Source organism: Poecilia mexicana, unplaced genomic scaffold, assembly GCF_051168715.1.
Source record: "Poecilia mexicana isolate PSO_F unplaced genomic scaffold, ASM5116871v1 scaffold_20, whole genome shotgun sequence".
Classification (NCBI taxonomy): Eukaryota; Metazoa; Chordata; class Actinopteri; order Cyprinodontiformes; family Poeciliidae; genus Poecilia; species Poecilia mexicana.
Window position 1 is genome coordinate 15,260,207 of NW_028263389.1, and position 18,723 is coordinate 15,278,929.

The 18,723-nt window shown below is 38.5% G+C and overlaps 2 protein-coding genes across 2 annotated transcripts; both read right to left on the reverse strand.

Annotated features, from left to right (window-relative positions):
* Positions 1–561: 561 nt before the first annotated feature.
* Positions 562–12,744, reverse strand: mrc1a (mannose receptor, C type 1a). Its single transcript, XM_014982929.2, has 30 exons — positions 12,604–12,744; positions 12,110–12,511; positions 11,592–11,765; positions 10,740–10,895; positions 10,544–10,657; positions 10,322–10,462; positions 10,055–10,234; positions 9,243–9,400; positions 9,049–9,165; positions 8,857–8,972; positions 8,569–8,717; positions 8,010–8,209; positions 7,793–7,908; positions 7,619–7,700; positions 7,306–7,450; positions 6,825–6,863; positions 6,344–6,507; positions 6,145–6,221; positions 5,939–6,039; positions 5,729–5,868; positions 5,508–5,610; positions 4,541–4,710; positions 3,952–4,057; positions 3,118–3,350; positions 2,862–3,024; positions 2,632–2,784; positions 2,437–2,553; positions 2,036–2,194; positions 1,928–1,960; positions 562–1,839 (listed from the first exon to the last, which is right to left on the reverse strand). The coding sequence occupies exons 1-30, from the start codon at positions 12,671–12,673 to the stop codon at positions 1,598–1,600; spliced, it is 4,320 nt and encodes a 1,439-aa protein (XP_014838415.2). The 5' UTR covers positions 12,674–12,744; the 3' UTR covers positions 562–1,597.
* A 2,756-nt stretch (positions 12,745–15,500) lies between these two features.
* On the reverse strand, positions 15,501–18,429 carry LOC106915356 (transmembrane protein 236). The gene is made up of 4 exons (XM_014982903.2): positions 18,077–18,429; positions 17,817–17,889; positions 17,176–17,299; positions 15,501–16,249 (listed from the first exon to the last, which is right to left on the reverse strand). The coding sequence occupies exons 1-4, from the start codon at positions 18,346–18,348 to the stop codon at positions 15,501–15,503; spliced, it is 1,218 nt and encodes a 405-aa protein (XP_014838389.1). The 5' UTR covers positions 18,349–18,429.
* Between the last annotated feature and the right edge of the window lie 294 nt (positions 18,430–18,723).

Genomic DNA, 18,723 nt, shown 5'->3' on the forward strand with positions numbered 1-18,723 from the left:
CCTCACTTGAAACTCCTGGAAAAGCCTATTAAAACACCACCATTTACCTTTTTCTTTGTAAAATTTATCAGTATTCAGCAACAACCACTTTAACAACCACTTAAATAGATTATTCTTATAAGGGATAAAGCAATTGTTTCATATTATGTTATTTTTCAGTGCGTTGTTGTATTCACAGTAAATTACCAGCAACAGTAGTGTGAGTAAACTACTGCAAACTGGTAAAAGTTGTAATCTCCAACCGTGTTAAGAATAGGAAGGAAACAATAACGGTACAATTAAGCTCTTTCAAATAGTATTTTACAAAGCTGAAGCAGATTTTACTGCTCCCGTTTTGAATTATGTCTTCATTTCCCACTTTTAGGAACCTTTGAAAGCAAAAAAGGACTATCAATCTCTTTCCTCCCTTTTCACCTTATTTGGTATTTCATCTTCTACTCTCTCTAATCTTTGATAAAAAAATTAACATCCTTTGTGCATTTGGAAACCAAGCTCTGAGAATGTTATTCAACTCTACATTGCTTCTAATAGGGTTCTGTAGAAAAAAAAGGCAAAAAAAAGTCACTTTAATCATATTTTTTATTTATTCAGTGTCTATTTACAATAGTGCAAGGAGTACTGAATGGTCTGTAGCAAATATTGACAAGCATCACATCTGAGGAGTGTTTGTTGATCTCGAAAGGCAGATATTCTTTTCATGATTTTGAACATGTAAATATTCACAACTACACTAATATGTCACCAATTTCTGTACATATTAAACTGATACATCCACTATGCAGCCAAAATTATTAGTATATTTGCCTTCATACATGCATGAATTTACCTGCAATAATTTTATTTATTTATTTTATTTTTACTTATTATGATCTTAACAATTTCAATCTTTATGTCTCTCCAAAAGGGGTTAATAATTTGTATACTTTAATTTTGGGCCATTGCTTTAAAAATACATTTGGGAGCTGGTGCTGGACAGGAAGGCCCGGCTCACAGTCTCCGCTCTAAATCATCACAAAGATGTCCTGTCAAGTTGAGGTCAGGACTCTGTGGAGGGAAATAAAGTTATTTCACACAAAGCTCATTCATTCATGGCTTTCTGGCCCTTGCTTTGTGCACTGGTGTGAAGTCATGTTGTGATAGGAAGGGGTCAATCCCAAACTTAGCTGCCCGCTTTTCCCTGCTGCATGTAACACTTTGGATTGCACTTGGTGATGCAAAGCTTAGATACACTTTCTTGGCAATGGAAACTCATTCACTGAGGTAATCGGAAGGACACAGGAAGTTCGGAGGTCTAGTACACATCTACTTATTATGGCATGACCAGTGTTTGCAGAGGCAGTCTGTATGGCTACAGTAGGTGCTCTGGTTTTACACACTACTGGCCAAACTATACTTTTTGGAGGGGTAATTCCATACGTTTTGCAATATAGTGTTTGTATATACATATATGAACATAAACTCAATGGAGTTTGGTTTCTACCATCATGACCTTTCAATTAGTTTAATCAAAGTCGTTCAGCCAGTTTCCTCATAAACTGAAGGTAATAAAGATAATTTAGAATCGTCTGTTATTGTGCTAATTATTACTGGTGTCTCCTCATGCTTGTTCGTTCTGCTCTATGTTCACCACCAGGCCCTTAGTGTCCACAGGCACTCGATTTGGATTGTTGAAGTACAGCTTGTTGTCAAAGGTGCACTCGGCCAGGGTTGCCATGGGTAACCGTATCCGTTTGCGAAACAGGAGGAAGGCAGTGAGTCCGACTATAGCTATGACAATCAGCACAATAGCCACTGTGATGCCGGCAGAGCCGTGTACTGATGCTTCTTTAACAGTTTGAACTGCCAGAGAAACAGAACCATAAATTAGACACAATGATCTATAATTCATCTTAATTATGCTATGGAATAAATTGCTTCATTTACTTACCTATGAACTGAGGCTTTGATGTAGGTGGGATGACTGTAGAAATATAGCAAGACCTCAGTGTAAGTGCCCAATATAGATATAAATAACATAGCAGCAGGTTAAACTCACCTTTAGGCCTTTTACAGATGTAAGACCTGTATCTGCTACAGCTGTTTGTGCTCCACTCGCCGCTGTCAGAATGGATGTTCACACACGAGTCAGACTTTGGCATTCCTATTTTCCAGTTGGTATAGTCTACAACGCTGTTATCGATCCACATCCACTCATCTGAAGCAGAGAAACAATAATCAGACAAACTAATCTGCACGACCAGGAGACAGTGAACTGCAACCTCCGCAATGAGTTTTTAATAGTGTGCATGCTTAAACCAAATCTATACGTGGTCTTTTCTCAAGAAAAGAGACTATTCATGTTTTTTAACATGGAACCTTCATGGTTTGTTTTTTTTTTAAGCACAATATACAATTTTTTAAGTCAACAAAGTCTGAAATTAGCCCTATCATGCTCACCATCATGGGACTTGTAGAGACCAATCCAGAAACTTTTGGTTTCATCTTGCAGGCTTTCAATATTCTTCTGTATGAATTCTGCCTCTACAGGGTCCTGGATGCTCACCAGCGAAGCACCTAAGAAAACCCAAACACGTGTTGCTGGAATTCATCCGTTGGGATAAGGGAAGAATGTGCAAAGTTTTCACAACTTACCTAGTTTCATACATTCAACTGAGGCATGAGCCCAGTTGTCGACCACAGAGCCCAGAAAATAATAGCAGTGACCCCTAAAAGGCATCCAGGATCTGTCCTTCTTTGGCTCTGGACAGTTGCCAGGAAGCTGTGGTGGTTCAGTCGGCGCTAAGTCTGAAAAAGAGGTAAGATCTGTTATTCTATAGTTTAGGCAGTGGGCAGCTGTAAAGGTAACTAAGAGATTAGCTTACCCTGTGACCTTTTGCAGATTGAATAATAAGTGCTGGAGCATTCCGCTGTCTTCCATGTGTGATCAACATCTATATACACACAGCCATAGTTTTTTGGCTCATTCTTGCCCCATTTGGTGTAAGAGAGAAGCCAGTTATCGACCCACTTAAAGCGACCTCCGGTCTGGAAAGAAAATAATTGACAATTAGCACAGAACTAGAAAGGTTTTATGTTTAAAATACAATTCTGGTGGAAATGTTTAAAAGCAGGCTTTACCACGTTGTTGTTGAGGCCGATCCACACTGGCTCTTTGAGTGTGGAAATCTGCAAGGTAACAAAAGCCTGGATCATGGGGTTCAGGATGCTGGCCAGCTCTGAATCGTCTGCCTGGCATTGTCTCCGAGCCTCATCCCATCTCATCTTCTGGGCCACCACTTTGTAGGAGTCATTGCCAATCTTGTAAAAGGACTTTGGTGAAACAGTGGTGGCTGGCACCGCAATCTGGGAATCTGCACAAACAAGACATGTGAGTCAGTTGTCGACAGGTTTATTCTCGAAGTCCTGGCAATTGCATCTTTCTTTAACGTGTTTGAAAAAACACTTCTGTCTCCAAACAAAATGAAAGGCCATAATGAACTGCCTCTGGCAGTCAAGGACTTCAAGCAGTACTACTGCTGAAGAAATCACCCATTGCTGAAGTTGTGCAACTTCCAGTTTGTGTCATTGGGGTAAAGTAAACCAACGAGATTTAAATGTGTTTTTTTTTTTTTTTTTGTTTTGTGGTTTTACCTTGGAGGCCTGTCTTTTCCTCACTTTGTGTTTAATAACAACAGAGGTTCAATTAAACCTTATTTGTTCTCTAGGTTTTATTGTAGGAATTTACACAAAGATGAGTTTCAATTTTAATGTTTTTTTTTTTTAAATGCTATGTATCTGGTTGAATTGGACATCAGATTGCATATGCTACATCTGTACAGAGTAGCCATAGTTTCATATGTCATTAAAATGCAAATAATATTAGCAACAGTATGACTGGGACATAATTCTATTCTATTTTATTTTTACTCATTTTATTTTTATTTCTCTGCTGTAAGCCCACACGTTACTCACCAACATTCTTTTTACAGACAAAGCCGCGTTTTTCACCACAGTCTTCCACTTTCCACTGTCCTTTTATTTTGAGGATGCTGCCAACCATGATCACACAGTCAAACACCTCAGGAAGAAGACAGAAAAGTTATACGAGTTGCCTTTTTCTTTTCAAAATTTACAAAACCTGCTTGATTTATTAAATCTGACAAATGAATAGTTCTGGCCATAATATAAAGAACAAAGCATAAGACACAATCTGTATACGTAATGTAGCATTAATATTCATATCCCTATCGTATCTAGTATTTATATTGCAAAACGGGAGTGAAAATTGAGGACTTGTTCAATCAGATTTAGATCATTTTGGGCCAGTTTGTGAAAATACTCTAGTAAGAAAGTCTGAATTTTAAGTATTTCCACATAAACAAACAAAACTATGATGAAGAAAATCTATGGTAGCCTCAAAGAGCAGACAAATATTATGACAGACAGAAAAAAGAAATTGTTTACTGAATTACAAAACAAACTATTATGAAAGAACAAAATGTAAAGTAAATATAACCGCAAGTGAACTAAACGCTGGCACTTTCAATGAAGTTGTAAAAACCTCATCCAGAAAGAAGCGTCCGTCGGGTGTTGATATGGGGTGTCCTTTGGCCCAGTTGGTGAATGAAATGGCTTTGCCATCTGTCCACACAAAATGCATTTCCCAATTGATGTCGTTCATGCCTAGCCACAGATCCTCCTTTTGGCTCAGCATTTGTGTTGTTAGGAATGCTGAAAAGGAAAAGACAGGGTAACACTTTATTTGAAGTGGGGTGAATAAGACTGTCATGACACTGTCATAAACATGACATAGCACATGTCAGGAACATCAATAAGCCTTCATGAATATTTATGACTGTTGTCATAAAGCGTCATTCGGTAAATTATGACACTTTTAATACAAAGTTGACATGATTCAAAATGTCTTTGTTATGACAACTTGACATTAACCAGGAAATCATTACTGTTCAAACTTTACCTTTAATACCATAAAGTTACCTCATTTTTAAAGTGCAATCAGTAATACTTTTATAACAAATTTATATCAGTAATGATTTCTTGGTTAATGTCAAGTTGTCATAACAAAGGCATTTTGAATAATGTCAACTTTGTATTAAAAGTATCATAATTTACCGAATGACGCTTTATGACAACAGTCATAAATATTCATGAAGGCTTATTCATGTTAATGACAGGTTTTTATGACAGTGTAATGTCAGTCTTATTCACCCCCCTTCAAATAAAGTGTTACCAAAGACAGAAATTCTCAACTTGCGTGAAATGCATGCGCAAAAACTCAAAAGACATTTGGTTGAAAATTGCAAAGCTATTTTTGGGGTTCTAAATAAGCCAAATCTGAACTTTAAATTCCAAACATAGACACAAGAGCAGAACTAAAATTGTGCCTAAGCTTTGGACAGCCCTCCGATAAACTTGTACAAGTTAAGATTGATTTGGTTTGTGAATCTTGAGCAAAGCAAATCGAATCCGTCTTTTATGAGTGTTTATGAGACAGTGTGGGTGCTGACCTTGCTCTCTCTCACTGGTGATAGACACAAGATTTCCTCCCTCTTTCTGGCAGTGGGTCCTGGCATCTTTCCAGTTCTTCTTATCCGCAAAGAATTTGTAGCACTGAGTTTACAAGGCAAATTTTATTCGCTAGCGTCACTTCCAATATCCTTAGAATTTGTAAACAGAATTTACTGGGAAACTACAGTGAGAAAATATGTGCCAAACATTGTAATAATACCTTTCCTTTAAAGTTTAGCCACTCAGGTGCACATCCCCCTTTAGGAGGGGTAGTTGGTGCCATTGTTGTATTAATAAAACTGGCTCTTCTTTTGCAAATAGAAGGCAGCTCCAGACCACAGTTGATGTCATTCCAATAACCTACACATGCAGAATTTATAAAGCAAAGTGACAACAGTAAATATTCAAAGTTTATCTGAATCAGACTTACCCATGCTTGAGTACATTGTCACGCAATTTTCATCATTATTTGCAAAGTTTGGCTCATTGTTTTCCCATGCAGTGTACGTTACTGGTGTTCCATCTACCCAGCTGAAAACAGTAGATAAAATAGGGAGTTACTTAATTTAAAAAGACTAAACTGAATCTACTGGCAAATTCTGTAGTCAACTCAATTGCCCTAGCTAATTTATTTACCTGAAGGACTGATCCAAGTTCACAATCAAACCAATGTAGTACTGTGCATGGTTTTGTGCTTGAGAGTCCCTTATTAACTGTGTAAGCATAAACATAAGAGAAACTTTAAATCAAAAACTGTTGTTTATAACTTAAAAAAAAAAACAAGTATTGTGGTCATTCTGACCTCCCTTATTGAACAATAAAATGTAACTCTCACCTGTTTCCAGAGGAACTTCCTTTCACTTTCGCCTGTTATGACTGCAAGTTCACCAAAGTTCTTTTTACAGTAATCTCTTGCAGCTTCCATCGGTAGTTTGTTTTTGTTTATGTAGTAATGACTGTCATTGTATATGAGCCACCCATCTTCTGTAGTGTTGAATACTGGAAAAAGAACAAAGAGTTTTACGGGTCAACAATATTAGTTAAGATTGCTTCTCATTTTGTTTGACTCACAGTTTTCTTAGTTCACATAAATATGAGTGTTGGCTTATCACAATTTGGTAAGTTATGCTTGGCTCTTTTACTTCCAGCTGAGTTTTTTTTTTTTTTTTTTTGCTTTTTATTACGATATTAATTTGCTAAAACTGACATGTGAATCTTGGTTTCTATTTCCAGGTGACTGTTATTCCACCATGTAGGTTTTGACTTGTTCCTTGATTAGCTTTTCTGATGAAAATGGTCATAATGTTGAAACCTACCTTCTACAATAAAGACTGGTTCAGGTTTGGGAGTCACACCTGAAAAAGCAATAGAAATAACAACAATTTTTGTGACATTTATGGAATTGAAACTCACCCACATTCAAAATGTTGACTTGCTACCACATATTTAACTCCTTGAGTTGTAATTATGAGTCTAACTTTGATAATCTGAAGGAAAGTCACCTCCAAGACAGAAATATATAATTGTGACAACACAGACAAAAGAAAAGCAAACAAAACAAAAACAAACAAAAAAAAAAAAACACAATTTGAGCTCATTATCAGTACTTAGCAATGGTTGGTTTTGTGAAATCTGATTGAGGTGAAGTTGGTAAATTTTCCGGTAAATTTTTGTTAAGAAACTGTTTACAACAATAAACTTAAAAAATGACTGATTTAAAGCAAAGTGTTTCAAGTACGTTGAAGCGAAAAGCTTTGTTTAGCCTTTGTTTCTCGTTGGGATTACAGTGAGTTTTACCTTTGCGTATCTGGCAGATCCAGTCGTTATAGGAGTCACAGTTCCGATCGTTCCAGTGACGTGAATAGTAAAAGTGAACTTCTGCACAGTGTTCATTGTCATTGTGGTTGTTTGGTTCTCCAAAGCCCCAGTTCTCAAAACTGAACTAGATTACAGTTTTTAGGACAAAAAGAATAATTAGAGTTAAAACGATCAGCCACAACTTTGTTATTATTATTATTATTATTATTATTATTATTATTATTATTATTATTATTATTATTATTATTATTATTATTATTATTATTATTGCTGAAAATGCTGCATGTCTTACAGGTGATCCATCACTCCAGACAAAACCTTGATTGGGACCCATGAGTCTCAGGCCTATCCAGATCGGCTCAGAAACGTAAAAACTACAAGAAAACAGAAAACATATTTACGGAGGACCTTTGGAACTGCCAAATATAGGAAGCTCCAACGAGGATGTCAGCGCAGATTAACATACTTCACATTTTCTAAGTCCCTCATACTCAGTAAGCTGATCAGGTTTCCACCAATGGCTTTGCAGAAGTCCTGTGCTTCCTGCCAAGTCTTTTTATTCTCCTTCATTTTCTTGTAAACCTTTCAAATAAAAAAAGAAAATGTATACATATATTTTTTTACAAGTACCATCATATTATTAAAAAAATAAAAAATAAAAAAATTCACAACTTCCTTCTTACTTTATAGCAGACATTCCTTTTAGCAACAGGCGTCCAACCGGAGGCACAGCTCAGCTGCGGGGTGGTCGGTTGGACGGTTGTCGCAAGCACACCCTCGGCCTTTTTTTTGCAAATATACTTCTCTTTGTTGCTGCAGCTGATAACATCCCATAAACCAGCAAAAGTCCCAGTTGTCATGGCAACACACCCCTGTTTTCTATCTTTTTTTTTTCAGAAAGAAAAAAAAGCATAAACTCATCTTAGTTCTACTCATTTAGAAGCGACACATGTAAATTAGATTTACATGCATAATTATATTGAAGATGTTCACATTTACCAATAAATCTAAAAAAAAAAAAGACTGCTTGTTTATGCTCAGATTCTTTCATTTGTTGAATAAAAACTAAAGACGGAGGTCAACTAAGCAAATCTATAGTTTAAAAAAGCATCATTGAGGCAAGGTAAGTTTATTTTACACTTTTCATATGCAACATATGGTAATTCAAAACACCCCGCAGTAAGAAACATCAATTTAACTGTAAAGATAGACAGCTAAATAGTTAAAGAACATGGACTTTACCTGGCATGCCAACGTTGAAATGAGTAAAGGTAACCTGTCTTCTTGTCGTCCACTTGAAAACATTAATTTCCTCCGTGTTGGTCAACCCCGTCCAAAAATACCTTTCTGGTCTCAGTCCCACTAAACTGACGAGAAAAGCATTCTCATACCTGTTTTGAAAAAGCAAGAGTTGATGAGTGTTTCAGCACAAAGTGCCATAAATAGTATCTGAACTCACATTTTAGTAATATTTGTATCATTTCATTAGATTTAAGGTCATTTAGTCGCAAGGTTAATAATGATTCCTACCTGTCAGCAATATCTACAAGGTTCGAACCCCCTTTTGAGCATGCCTGCATTGCCTCTTCAAACGATTTCGTTTCACGTCCAATCTCATAGCAATAGGAACCAAATCTAGTGGTGCCCTACAAAACCAAAGAGCCTTAACGCATTGAGTCATATTACTTCTATGTTTTGTTAACGTTAAGCCACATTACTCACGAGCTTGCATCCTGGGTTGACTTCCTCTTGGGTACCTCCGGTCGGTTTTGTGGAAGCTTTCTTCTTACAAATATATCCATATGTCTTCTCACACATGTGATCTGCCCACTTTCCTTCCTTCGTGAGAAATATGGAAACGATTACAGCATATCCATTAACTTCAGTCTTTACAACAGGACAGCTGCAGATGTTACCTTTCCTCGGATCAGGACACAGTCCTCCTGGTGGTTGGTAGCGTGAGATGGTTCATCACTCTGCCAGTTGGTGAAGGTCACATGAGAGCGATCAGACCATTCAAACAACATCGGGTTCCTCTGATCGTTCAACCCGATCCAGAGCACATCTGTCTGTACTGAGGTGAAAAACACAGAGATGGAAGTGAATGCAAGACATTTTTTTGTTTGTTTGTTTTGTTTAATTGCTAAAATATTTCATCCAGCCTTGTTTGTCACAGATGTATTTGTTTTAAACTTTTAATTTGCTTAATGTACGTAGATATCAGCATGTTTTGGTGAATTGTCTTTATTTCCACCCGTGTTTTACTAACTTATAAACGTCAGAAAGTGAGACTTGTAAAGCCCCTCAGTCTCCATAGATATCTTTTGATATTTCACATTTAAAACAAATTCTACAGAGATATTTGTTTTATGGGCATGCTTGCCTTTCCTACTAACTGTTGTACCATTTTTTTGGAAAACAAATACATAAAAAGCAAATGCTAAAAAATATAATTTTGCTATTTCAACTGAAGATTTAGGAATTTTAATACAACTAATAAAACCATTAATGTGTAACAACGTCAAAAGTAAGAAATAGTACCTGCTTAGCAATGTTTGCCATTTTTGAGTCACAGTAAGGTGAGGACTTCCCGACTCAGAAGAAAGCGTATTTTAGCCGCCCACCACCAAACACTGAATTCACGTCGTAGATATTTGTGTAGTGTGCCACCAAATTCTGGTTGCTTTATAACTACTGTAGACGTCTAGTCATGTAAATCACCACTTACAATATCCTGACTGCGTTATAATGAAGCTCTGCTCTTCTATGTTGCTTATGCTGGCCAAATCTGCTTCCTCTTTGTGACACGCTGCCAAAGCGTCCCGCCACATCTTTTTACTCCTCTCCAGGTAATAACATTGTCCTCCATAGGGCACCCAGTGACTCGGGCAGAAGCTGGGCCCTTTATCTAGAAATTAAGGACAAACAGAAGTAAGAACACATGCAAATACAGATGCATTGCCCTATCTTGAAGTATTTTCTGTAAACAATTTACCTGGTGGTGGAGGCAGACTGGTAGAGTTTCCTTTACGGCAAATATAGCCAAGTTTGTTGCTGCAAACGCTGCTTTCCCATTTTGATGCTTTTCTTGTATTTAGAGTTGCACAGCTGTCTCCAGGGACTGAAGATGGATTACCTGTAGGATTCACTGTTAGTTGCAACCTCTTTGACTCCAATTTGATACATAAATGTTGTAGAATCAAGTTCTTTAGCAAACCTGGGGCCCAGTTTAGATATCTGAATGGGTTTCCATTGCTCCACTGCCATCCACTCTCAAAGTCCAAGCTGTTTAGTCCAATCCACAGAGATGTTCCCAAATGATTTGTTAGCCCTTTATCAACACATAAATCAGAGGGTGATTGATTTTCAGCTGAATCATGTTACAGGTAATTGACCGAATGCTTGCTTCATACCTGAAATGTACGACTGTTCATGCAGCTCTACGATGCTGAGGAGGTCCGCTCCCTGCTGCTGGCAGCTCACCCTGGCCTGGTGCCATGTCAGAGTCGCCTGTGTATTCCTCTGATACTGAACCCTGGTGACTGGGTCAGTGTCCCAACCAATTGATCCTGGATTGTAAGAAATACAGAAGTCAACAAGGAAAAAAACAGGTACTTTCCATAATTTTCTAGGTACTTTTTAAGGAAAACTGATTAATTGCCCAGAAGGGGGAAATTATGTTTTAAGATCTAGGAGAGTAAGAGTAGCTTTAGGAAGAACCTCAGAAGTTTTAGTGACCAGAAAGTTCATGTATTCCAAGCAAGACCCTGAAAGTATAAAAAGTTGTAAATCACCTGATGATCAAGCCAATTCAGGGAAAGTAATTTAGAAATACAATGTAAGTGTCACGGTTTTCCAGAAGGACTGAAAGGCATTGGGCCAACAAAGCTGAGTAGTAAAGATTTCAATGAAAGAATTAACATAAAATTGTCATGGAAATACTGGACTACCAATATGAGGACAAGTACAAGGGAAAATGAAAGAAACATGAAAGAATCCATCACTCAGAAACTGAGAAGCTTAAATACCAGGGAAGCTCAATGGATAGAGAATCGGTGACTGACTATTGATAGGATGAAGTTGAGAGAGAAATCAAACAGGCAAGCTGTAGGAGTTATGGCACAGAGGGGAGTCTAATAAAAAATATGTGCAAAATGACATAAAACAAAAATAAATAAGGATGAACACAAATATTTAAAAAAAGATCAAAAATACAAACCCAGGAGAAACTTTACGAAAAAAGGAAAAAAAAAAAACAGACATACCTTTGGTTGGACAAAACCCAAACTTCATATTTGTGTGGTAATCCTTCTCAGTGGCACACCACAGCTGCCCGTCTGTGCGCCCATCCGTTGTGCATTCAGCGTACCATTTCGAAGCGTACTTGAATGGAAACTGACAGGGGGCTCCGAACGCATTGCCTCCTATGGTAAAGGTCTCTGAGCATGTAAAGATTAGATATGGTTAGAATCACTGTCATTATGCTGTCAACATTGACAAAACAGGAAAAATATTGAAATCAGATTTTACTTAAAGAAATGTGAAACTCAGAGGGCATGCATAGTGGGCTGAGCATATCCAGTCAGTTATTCGATGATCTGCATTTCAAGTTGTTTGCCTTTAACTTACACCAGTGTTTGAATTTTAATTTTTTTATTTTTGATGTAATGAGACTGTGCAACTCTCACTTACACGGAAATTATTGTATGGGGAACCTCTGAGTCATCTCCAAGCTTTCCAGAAAGCTGGATAGATTAATTTATTGTAGACCCGAAACTCCTACCTTGAAACCCCTTTGAGCAAAGGTCCCCCTGAGTGCCAAATATCTTCCAGCGACTCCACTCCCCTGCGCCTTTGTAGATCATTACATTCTTCTCTTTGAAGTTGCCCCAATTAAGGTGCAGATCTTGGTCTTTCAAACCAAAGAGGGTCTCATTCTTACATTGCCAGTGCTGAAGACTGCTACTCTCGTCGCACTCAAAAAGAAGCACCTTTACCCAGTCTTTAATTGCCGTGGCTCCAAGACACAGCTTGAGGGAGAGACTTAGAAGGCGAGACTCTGAGACCCAGCGAAACTGCTGCTCTCTGGCACGGGGATTGCACTGTGCCAGTATTACCGAGCTGGCGCTTTCTACCTTTATGCACTTGTTGTGGTTCTGGTTGAAGATCAGAAAAATACCACTGTCTGCAAAACAACAAAACCACACAAATATGCTGATGAATTTGATGAATTTCACCCAAACTCACTGAATCGACAAATGTATCCACGATACTCACCAATGTCAGCTTTGATGTGGAGGGCTTGCAGGAGACAAAGAATCAGAGCAAATGTTGACAAAGGTGACATCCTCAAAGTCTGGTTTAGACTCAGAAGGTTTCCCAGTCATGAGAATGGGAGTCTGTTGAGTGGAGAGTTGCTCGACAGAGAGCAGCAATGACAGAATCATGGTGTCTCTGTGCCCTTAATCACAGTGATGGACATCCTGTCACGTGGTAGCACGGTTGGTCGGATGTCTGCAGTTTCCCTGGGATTTCAAAGAGTTTTGTGGAAAAAGAGAAGAGGAAGTAGGCTTTCACTACTACACAAAAATGACCTGTAGAAGAACAACACCTGAAACAAATGTTTTCCTTTAGGTTTGGCAAGTTATAAAAGACCTTCAATGTGCATCTAATAAATCAGAAAAGATTTATCAAGATGACTCGCAAATGATCGTTGGTTTTTAGGAACGACTAATTTAAGTTTGCATTGCTTTGCCAATCTAATTCTTGACGGGATCCCCTCAAATCACAGAGATTAATCTCTGTAATCTCTTGATTACAGAGATTATTCTAGTTGTAGATAGATAGTATGCAAGAAGGAAATCCTGCTTCCTGTTTGGGGAAGTAAGCAGAGATTATCCCAATCTGGTCTGCAAGACTGTCCAGAAATGTTGCAACAGTGACATGGATACAGGCAAATTGGCTACATGTCTGTTGAAAGGGATGCATAGGGAGCATATGTGTGTTAAATCACTGGAGATCACTTTACATATCCTACGGTATCACATGCTGTAATGTGATTTACCTAAAGTCTTGTATCTTCATCTGCGGTAGCTTAGCAATAACAAAACATGTCATTTTTATGCATTTACTTCACTTGCAACTTCAAAAATGGAAAATAATCACTTTAGAAAAGATTTTCTTCCACGTGCGACCAAAGAAGAATCGACATCTAAAAAAATTTAACTAAATAGGTAGAGGTATTAGTCAAAGACATTTTGCTGTGTGAGGCTTAGAAGACGAATTGGCTATCTTATCATCATTGGTATCCACAAATTAATACAGAAAATAGCATAGAATTGTATTTAAATTATGTCTGCATGACTTTGTTTCTCTTTTGCTTATTTCTCACATCAGCAAATTTACGATTGCCGCTCAGTTATGTACGTTAGAGATGTTGGAGAAACATTTTTCTCCACATTTATAAGCCCTGAATTTAACCAAACTGCTACACGATGAAGGCTGCTGTGCTGAAGCACAACACACTTTGCAGGTGCGTTGTAGCCATGCCTTCTGTTGCTCATCTGTGTGATGGGAATGTTGCCAGGAAGAATGGCAGGAAACCTCTTCTCTCGGGACGCACTTGGGAAGAAATGGTATAAATTCCAATGTGAAAGGTTGAAGTTGGGGACAAAAACAGGCAGAACAAAGGGAAAATCTATGCTCAACATGAATTACACATAAAAATCAACATTTTCAGAGTTTCTTTAATAATCTTACCAAAATAAATATATCTATGTTACAAACTCACACGGATGTTCTTATGGATATATATTGTTTTTAAATCTCATGTAAACAACTCTGTTTTATTATATGACACATATTCACAACACATTATGATGGTTTAAAACACATAGCTTACAGTCAAAGTCATACAACCATTTTTGCAAAAGGAGTAGAAAGGGGTACAAACAGTATATTTGCACATTGAGTTAATGAAACATATTGCAGCAGTTATTTGACACTGGATGTGTCTGCATTGCCTGAGAGCTCCCATTTGGCCTGTGAAAAGTACTATTTGATTATTTCAGCAAAACATTTTTGATTAATCAAATGCAAACTGTTTGGTTCCACCAGTTGTTCTATGACATTTGAGCACAAATATTTTCACTTTTCTAAAACTATTGATCTTAAGAAAATGAATGTTTTATTTTTCAACTAACTGGGAAACCACTTTTTTTTAGGGAGCAAAACTATACGCCCTTTCAACACTTTGTAATTGAAAGTTGTGTTTAAAATTCTTACAAATTTTTCCTTACGTAAATTTATTAAAAACAGAGCTGTTCACAGTTAAATTCGATTAGTTTCCCTTGTGAAGATATCCAAAGGGCCTTTAAAGAAATGAATCTTTAACTGCAGTAGCAAAATATCAGTGATTTTTAAAAGAAATCCAGCCTATCATTTGAGTAACTTATTTACTTTCCTTCTTGCTCAGTTTCTAGATCATCCAGACTCATGATGTCTTCTCTTCAGCTTAGTTGGTGGAAGTTTCTGATATGAGCAACATGGGCAACTGCCCAGGGCGGCATCTCGTCAGGGGAAGAATCAGACCTTCTTATTCAAGTAACTTTTTTTATTTTAAAACTACTAAAGAACAACATCACATCGGTTTTCCTTGAATGCCCCTTTTTCTCACCTTTCCCATTTCAAAGAGTGTTAATCAAATTAGTGGCCTGTATTGTCATTTTTAAAGGGAAGAGAAAGTGAACAAATTTCTAATCACTCAGATCAAGTCTGCAAAATAAAGCAAAAAAGTTAAATTTTCTAATAAAAAAATTCAGTCTAGATTATGCTACTAAAATAACATACAAATGTACTGGAAAGCTTTATACAAATCTGTACCAGGGCTGATAAGATGTGTGGAGCTAGATTTCATTCAGATAAACTGAACTTTTGCCTCACTAATAAACCCTCTTATTTAAAATAAGATTCGATTTAGTCTTTTTAGTAATTTTTTTTTCAATGATATGTAGTGGTTAGGTTACAAAACTCTATGACATATATGGTGTATTTGCATCCAGTTGTGTTTTGCCTTGAATACCATTGCTAAATATGAATTATAAACTGGTGGAACCCCTTTCTGAATGCCATCAGGTTGCATTTCCTGACAGCGTTCTGTCCTCGCATTCATGGTCTCAAAAGAACATCCTTTCTGTGTTAAATACCCTCAGCTTGGTCATGAAATTAAAATAGACAAATGCCAGACAGACCAACAGATTCTTCATCAGGTAGAGTACGGGCGTGACGAACCCGAAGAGGGCTATGAGGCCAACACGCACAAAGAAGAAAGGTAAGTCCTGCAGTGCGACTCCTAGAGAGGAAAGGAGTGGGGTGTTGGGCATGACCACCACACGTAGGCAGGACACATAGCTGAAGATGTAGATGGGAAAGACCCAGCCGGAGTAGTAGACCAGTGGATGTCCTGCCACCCTCACCATCTCCACCGTATCCATCCAGAACATAAAGCTATCAACGAACACATCTGCTCGGGCATCACTGACACATAGAAACCTCAGAGGGCCCGTGTAGGTGTATGGAGACAAATGATAAGCTGGTCCACTCATTGATGGTGAACTCAGTTCAGGAGAAGAGATGATAAATGGCCGGCCAGAGGTCCCATTTATTCCAGCTACGGCACCATTGGTCTCCGGACGTATCCCTCCTCCATTGTGGTTCCTGTCACTTATCTGACTTGTTCCAGGCTGAAGAGGATTTGGCATACCCTGCCTGTGCATCGACGGCCGCGATACAGCCGGGCCGGGCACAGCTGGTCCTGAAACGGCAGCTCCTGACACAGCTGGAGTGATGGGGGATACTGGTGCTATTGGTTCCACATGAGTTAAGACAGTGGAGGGGATTTCAGCATCTCTTCCCATTTCATTAGCTGCAACGAAAAAAGGTCAAATGAGAAAAAGGTGTTGAAAAGAAATACAACCCAAAGTCATACAAATGGAAAAAAAAAAAAAAAAACATGCAGTCATCTCACTTACAAAGACATGAAGGCTCTATTCACATCAGAGTGAAATAACTATTTGATCATCCATGACTTAAAACTTCACTGAAATCTCTTTTGCGAAGCTAAACTTTTTTTCTTTGTTGCTCACAAGTAAGTCCACATTTCAGAACTCTACTCCTCTGTACCCTTAATGCTTCTCTGAGTCCTAAGGTTACTGCTTGGCAAGAACAACTTTTTAGCTCCTAGCAAAGATTTTCCTGAGTGAGTCTTAACTGATGGTCGTTAGTTACCCATCTTCAATTTTCTCAATGGAGGAAGAAGACTCTAATTCAAGATCAGTGTCCCCTATTCCTTCAATGCATTTGTCACCTCCACCACTCTATTCTGCTGAACATTTAGTTCACTGAATTATATATTATTCATAAAAAAAAAACGATCCTCACCAGCCAATGGAATTAAACTATGAAAGGTCTGTTATGGAGATTTAAAAGGTACTTGAAGAAAGAAGATAGATGTGCATGATAGTCATATTTGAACTTTTCATGGTAAGTAGTGTGTTTATTCTGGATCTTGAAACTTCCATAAAATTAAAGCTTGTTCGTATTACAAGTGAGCAATCTTACAAAATTAACAGGTGTTCATTAATAATTTCCTTCACTGTACTTTATCCTAATATGATTACAGGGGATGCTGGGGCCTACCTCCAGCTGTCAATGAGTAAGAGGCAACATACACTAAGGACAGGTCAGCAAATCTATCACTGTATTGCGTTCTGAAAAATCATCTAATATCAATAGGAGTTACCTCTAAATGGGCACATGACTGGGTATTAAAGGAGCTGGTTTTGCTCTCACCCTGTCCGGTCAATCTGCAGTGTCGGATCCTCTCCACAACATCAATGCAGATTAAGGAGAAGAAGACCAAAGACACAGGGATCTCCGTAAATGTGTCGTGTTTCATGTTGTTGTTTATCTGAACCTGGACAAACAATGAGATGACAATAATGAGTTTGGGTTAGGATTGATAATTGAGTTACAAATGACCCAAACCTTTCCATTTTAAGTCAGCAAGAATGACCATGATGTGCTGCATTATATCTCTTGCACCTATGGTATTTGCTTGAGTCAGTAGTTCACATTGATGGAACACAGAAAAAAGCTGACAAAGATGGTCATCTTAGCAGAATTTACGGCATTTTTGGAAGACACCGGATAAGAAAAGGGCCATAGGGTCAGCTCAGACTTTTGAGAAAACTTCACAAAACGGCAAATCAGGACTGGACTGCAGCCAGCAAGGAAGTGCGAATGGGCCTCATGGATAGATGATTTGACAGCATAGACAGGAAGAGGAACCAAGCTGCTTATCAGTAGTTTCTTAACCATTAAGTTAGATATTATTCCCCTGAGAACAAGGGGATTCTTGCTAATGGTCACCTTTGCTGCAAAGGCCTTCAAACCTAAACAGATGTATCAAATAGTTCTCTGCATGTTTTTACCTCAGAGCTGGCAATGAGAAAGGCAAAGCAGGGTAACGTGGACAGGATTACATATACCAGGGCCACAGGCCTCCTGAAGTGAGGACAACAAAAGATAAGAGAGCAGGACAGAGGCAGTTACAGAAGTTGCTAACTCATGGTATTTACATGAACTTAAAAGCTGCCACAGGCCTGTTTTGTCTCACACCAACCGGTCTTGTTCCAGTCTGGGCTGCACTGCAAGTTGATGACCACAAACAGTAAGAACATCGGAAACTCACCATTTCTTCCTCCCAACAAGAAACTTCTTTTTTATAAACACCAAGTACTTCAGGGGTACCCACACCAGCAGGGCGGTGGAGGTGACATAGGCGATTGAGGAGGCCACGATCAGCCAGTAAGCTGTGCTGGTGTCGCTGGGGGGCTGCGCAGACGCTTTGACCTTTGCCACAATGATGGCAAATCTCTGCATCACGATGAAGAGTGGCACACACAAGCCAGCAAACTGCAGCACCTCGCAGAGGGCAAACTTCAGTGTGCTCCCTGATCCCATCCTGTGTCAGATCGCAAAAAGAGAAGGAAAGGAGGGAGACGGTGGGGGGCTGTTGCCGCAGTGAGGCGACCCCTGCCCCTCTCAGGGCTGGTCAGGCCTCGGACTGCGGCATTGTCTGCCTCCACTAGCATTTTCCACACACCACAGCCTGAGCTCTCTGCTCAACCAACTGCTTACACTGCACTAGGCATTGTGAATCGCCAGAGTGATGCGACTGGCATTTAGTCTGTTTTTATATGGAAAACAAAGTTAATCAATTTCTACACCTTGAAGGTTGGAGTTGTAATGCACCTAAAGCTAAAGATTTCATATATTTATAATCTATAATAAAGTGGATTTGAGATCTTTAATTCAAGAATCCCACTTCAACAATAG

Bases quoted from the DNA above. Each gene is read 5' to 3' on its own strand.
- mrc1a (XM_014982929.2), bottom strand. From the start codon at position 12,673: ATGTCACCTTTGTCAACATTTGCTCTGATTCTTTGTCTCCTGCAAGCC. The intron at 10,658-10,739 runs GTATGAAGCAAG...GTGTTGATAAAG, and splicing joins TGAACAGTCGTACATTTCAG to GGCTAACAAATCATTTGGGA. The intron at 1,961-2,035 runs GTGAGTTTAACC...ATATTTCTACAG, and splicing joins CATCTGTAAAAGGCCTAAAG to TCATCCCACCTACATCAAAG.
- LOC106915356 (XM_014982903.2), bottom strand. From the start codon at position 18,348: ATGGGATCAGGGAGCACACTGAAGTTTGCCCTCTGCGAGGTGCTGCAG. The intron at 17,890-18,076 runs GTGAGTTTCCGA...TCCTCACTTCAG, and splicing joins CTTGTTGGGAGGAAGAAATG to GAGGCCTGTGGCCCTGGTAT. The intron at 16,250-17,175 runs GTGAGAGCAAAA...TTTTCGTTGCAG, and splicing joins CTGCAGATTGACCGGACAGG to CTAATGAAATGGGAAGAGAT.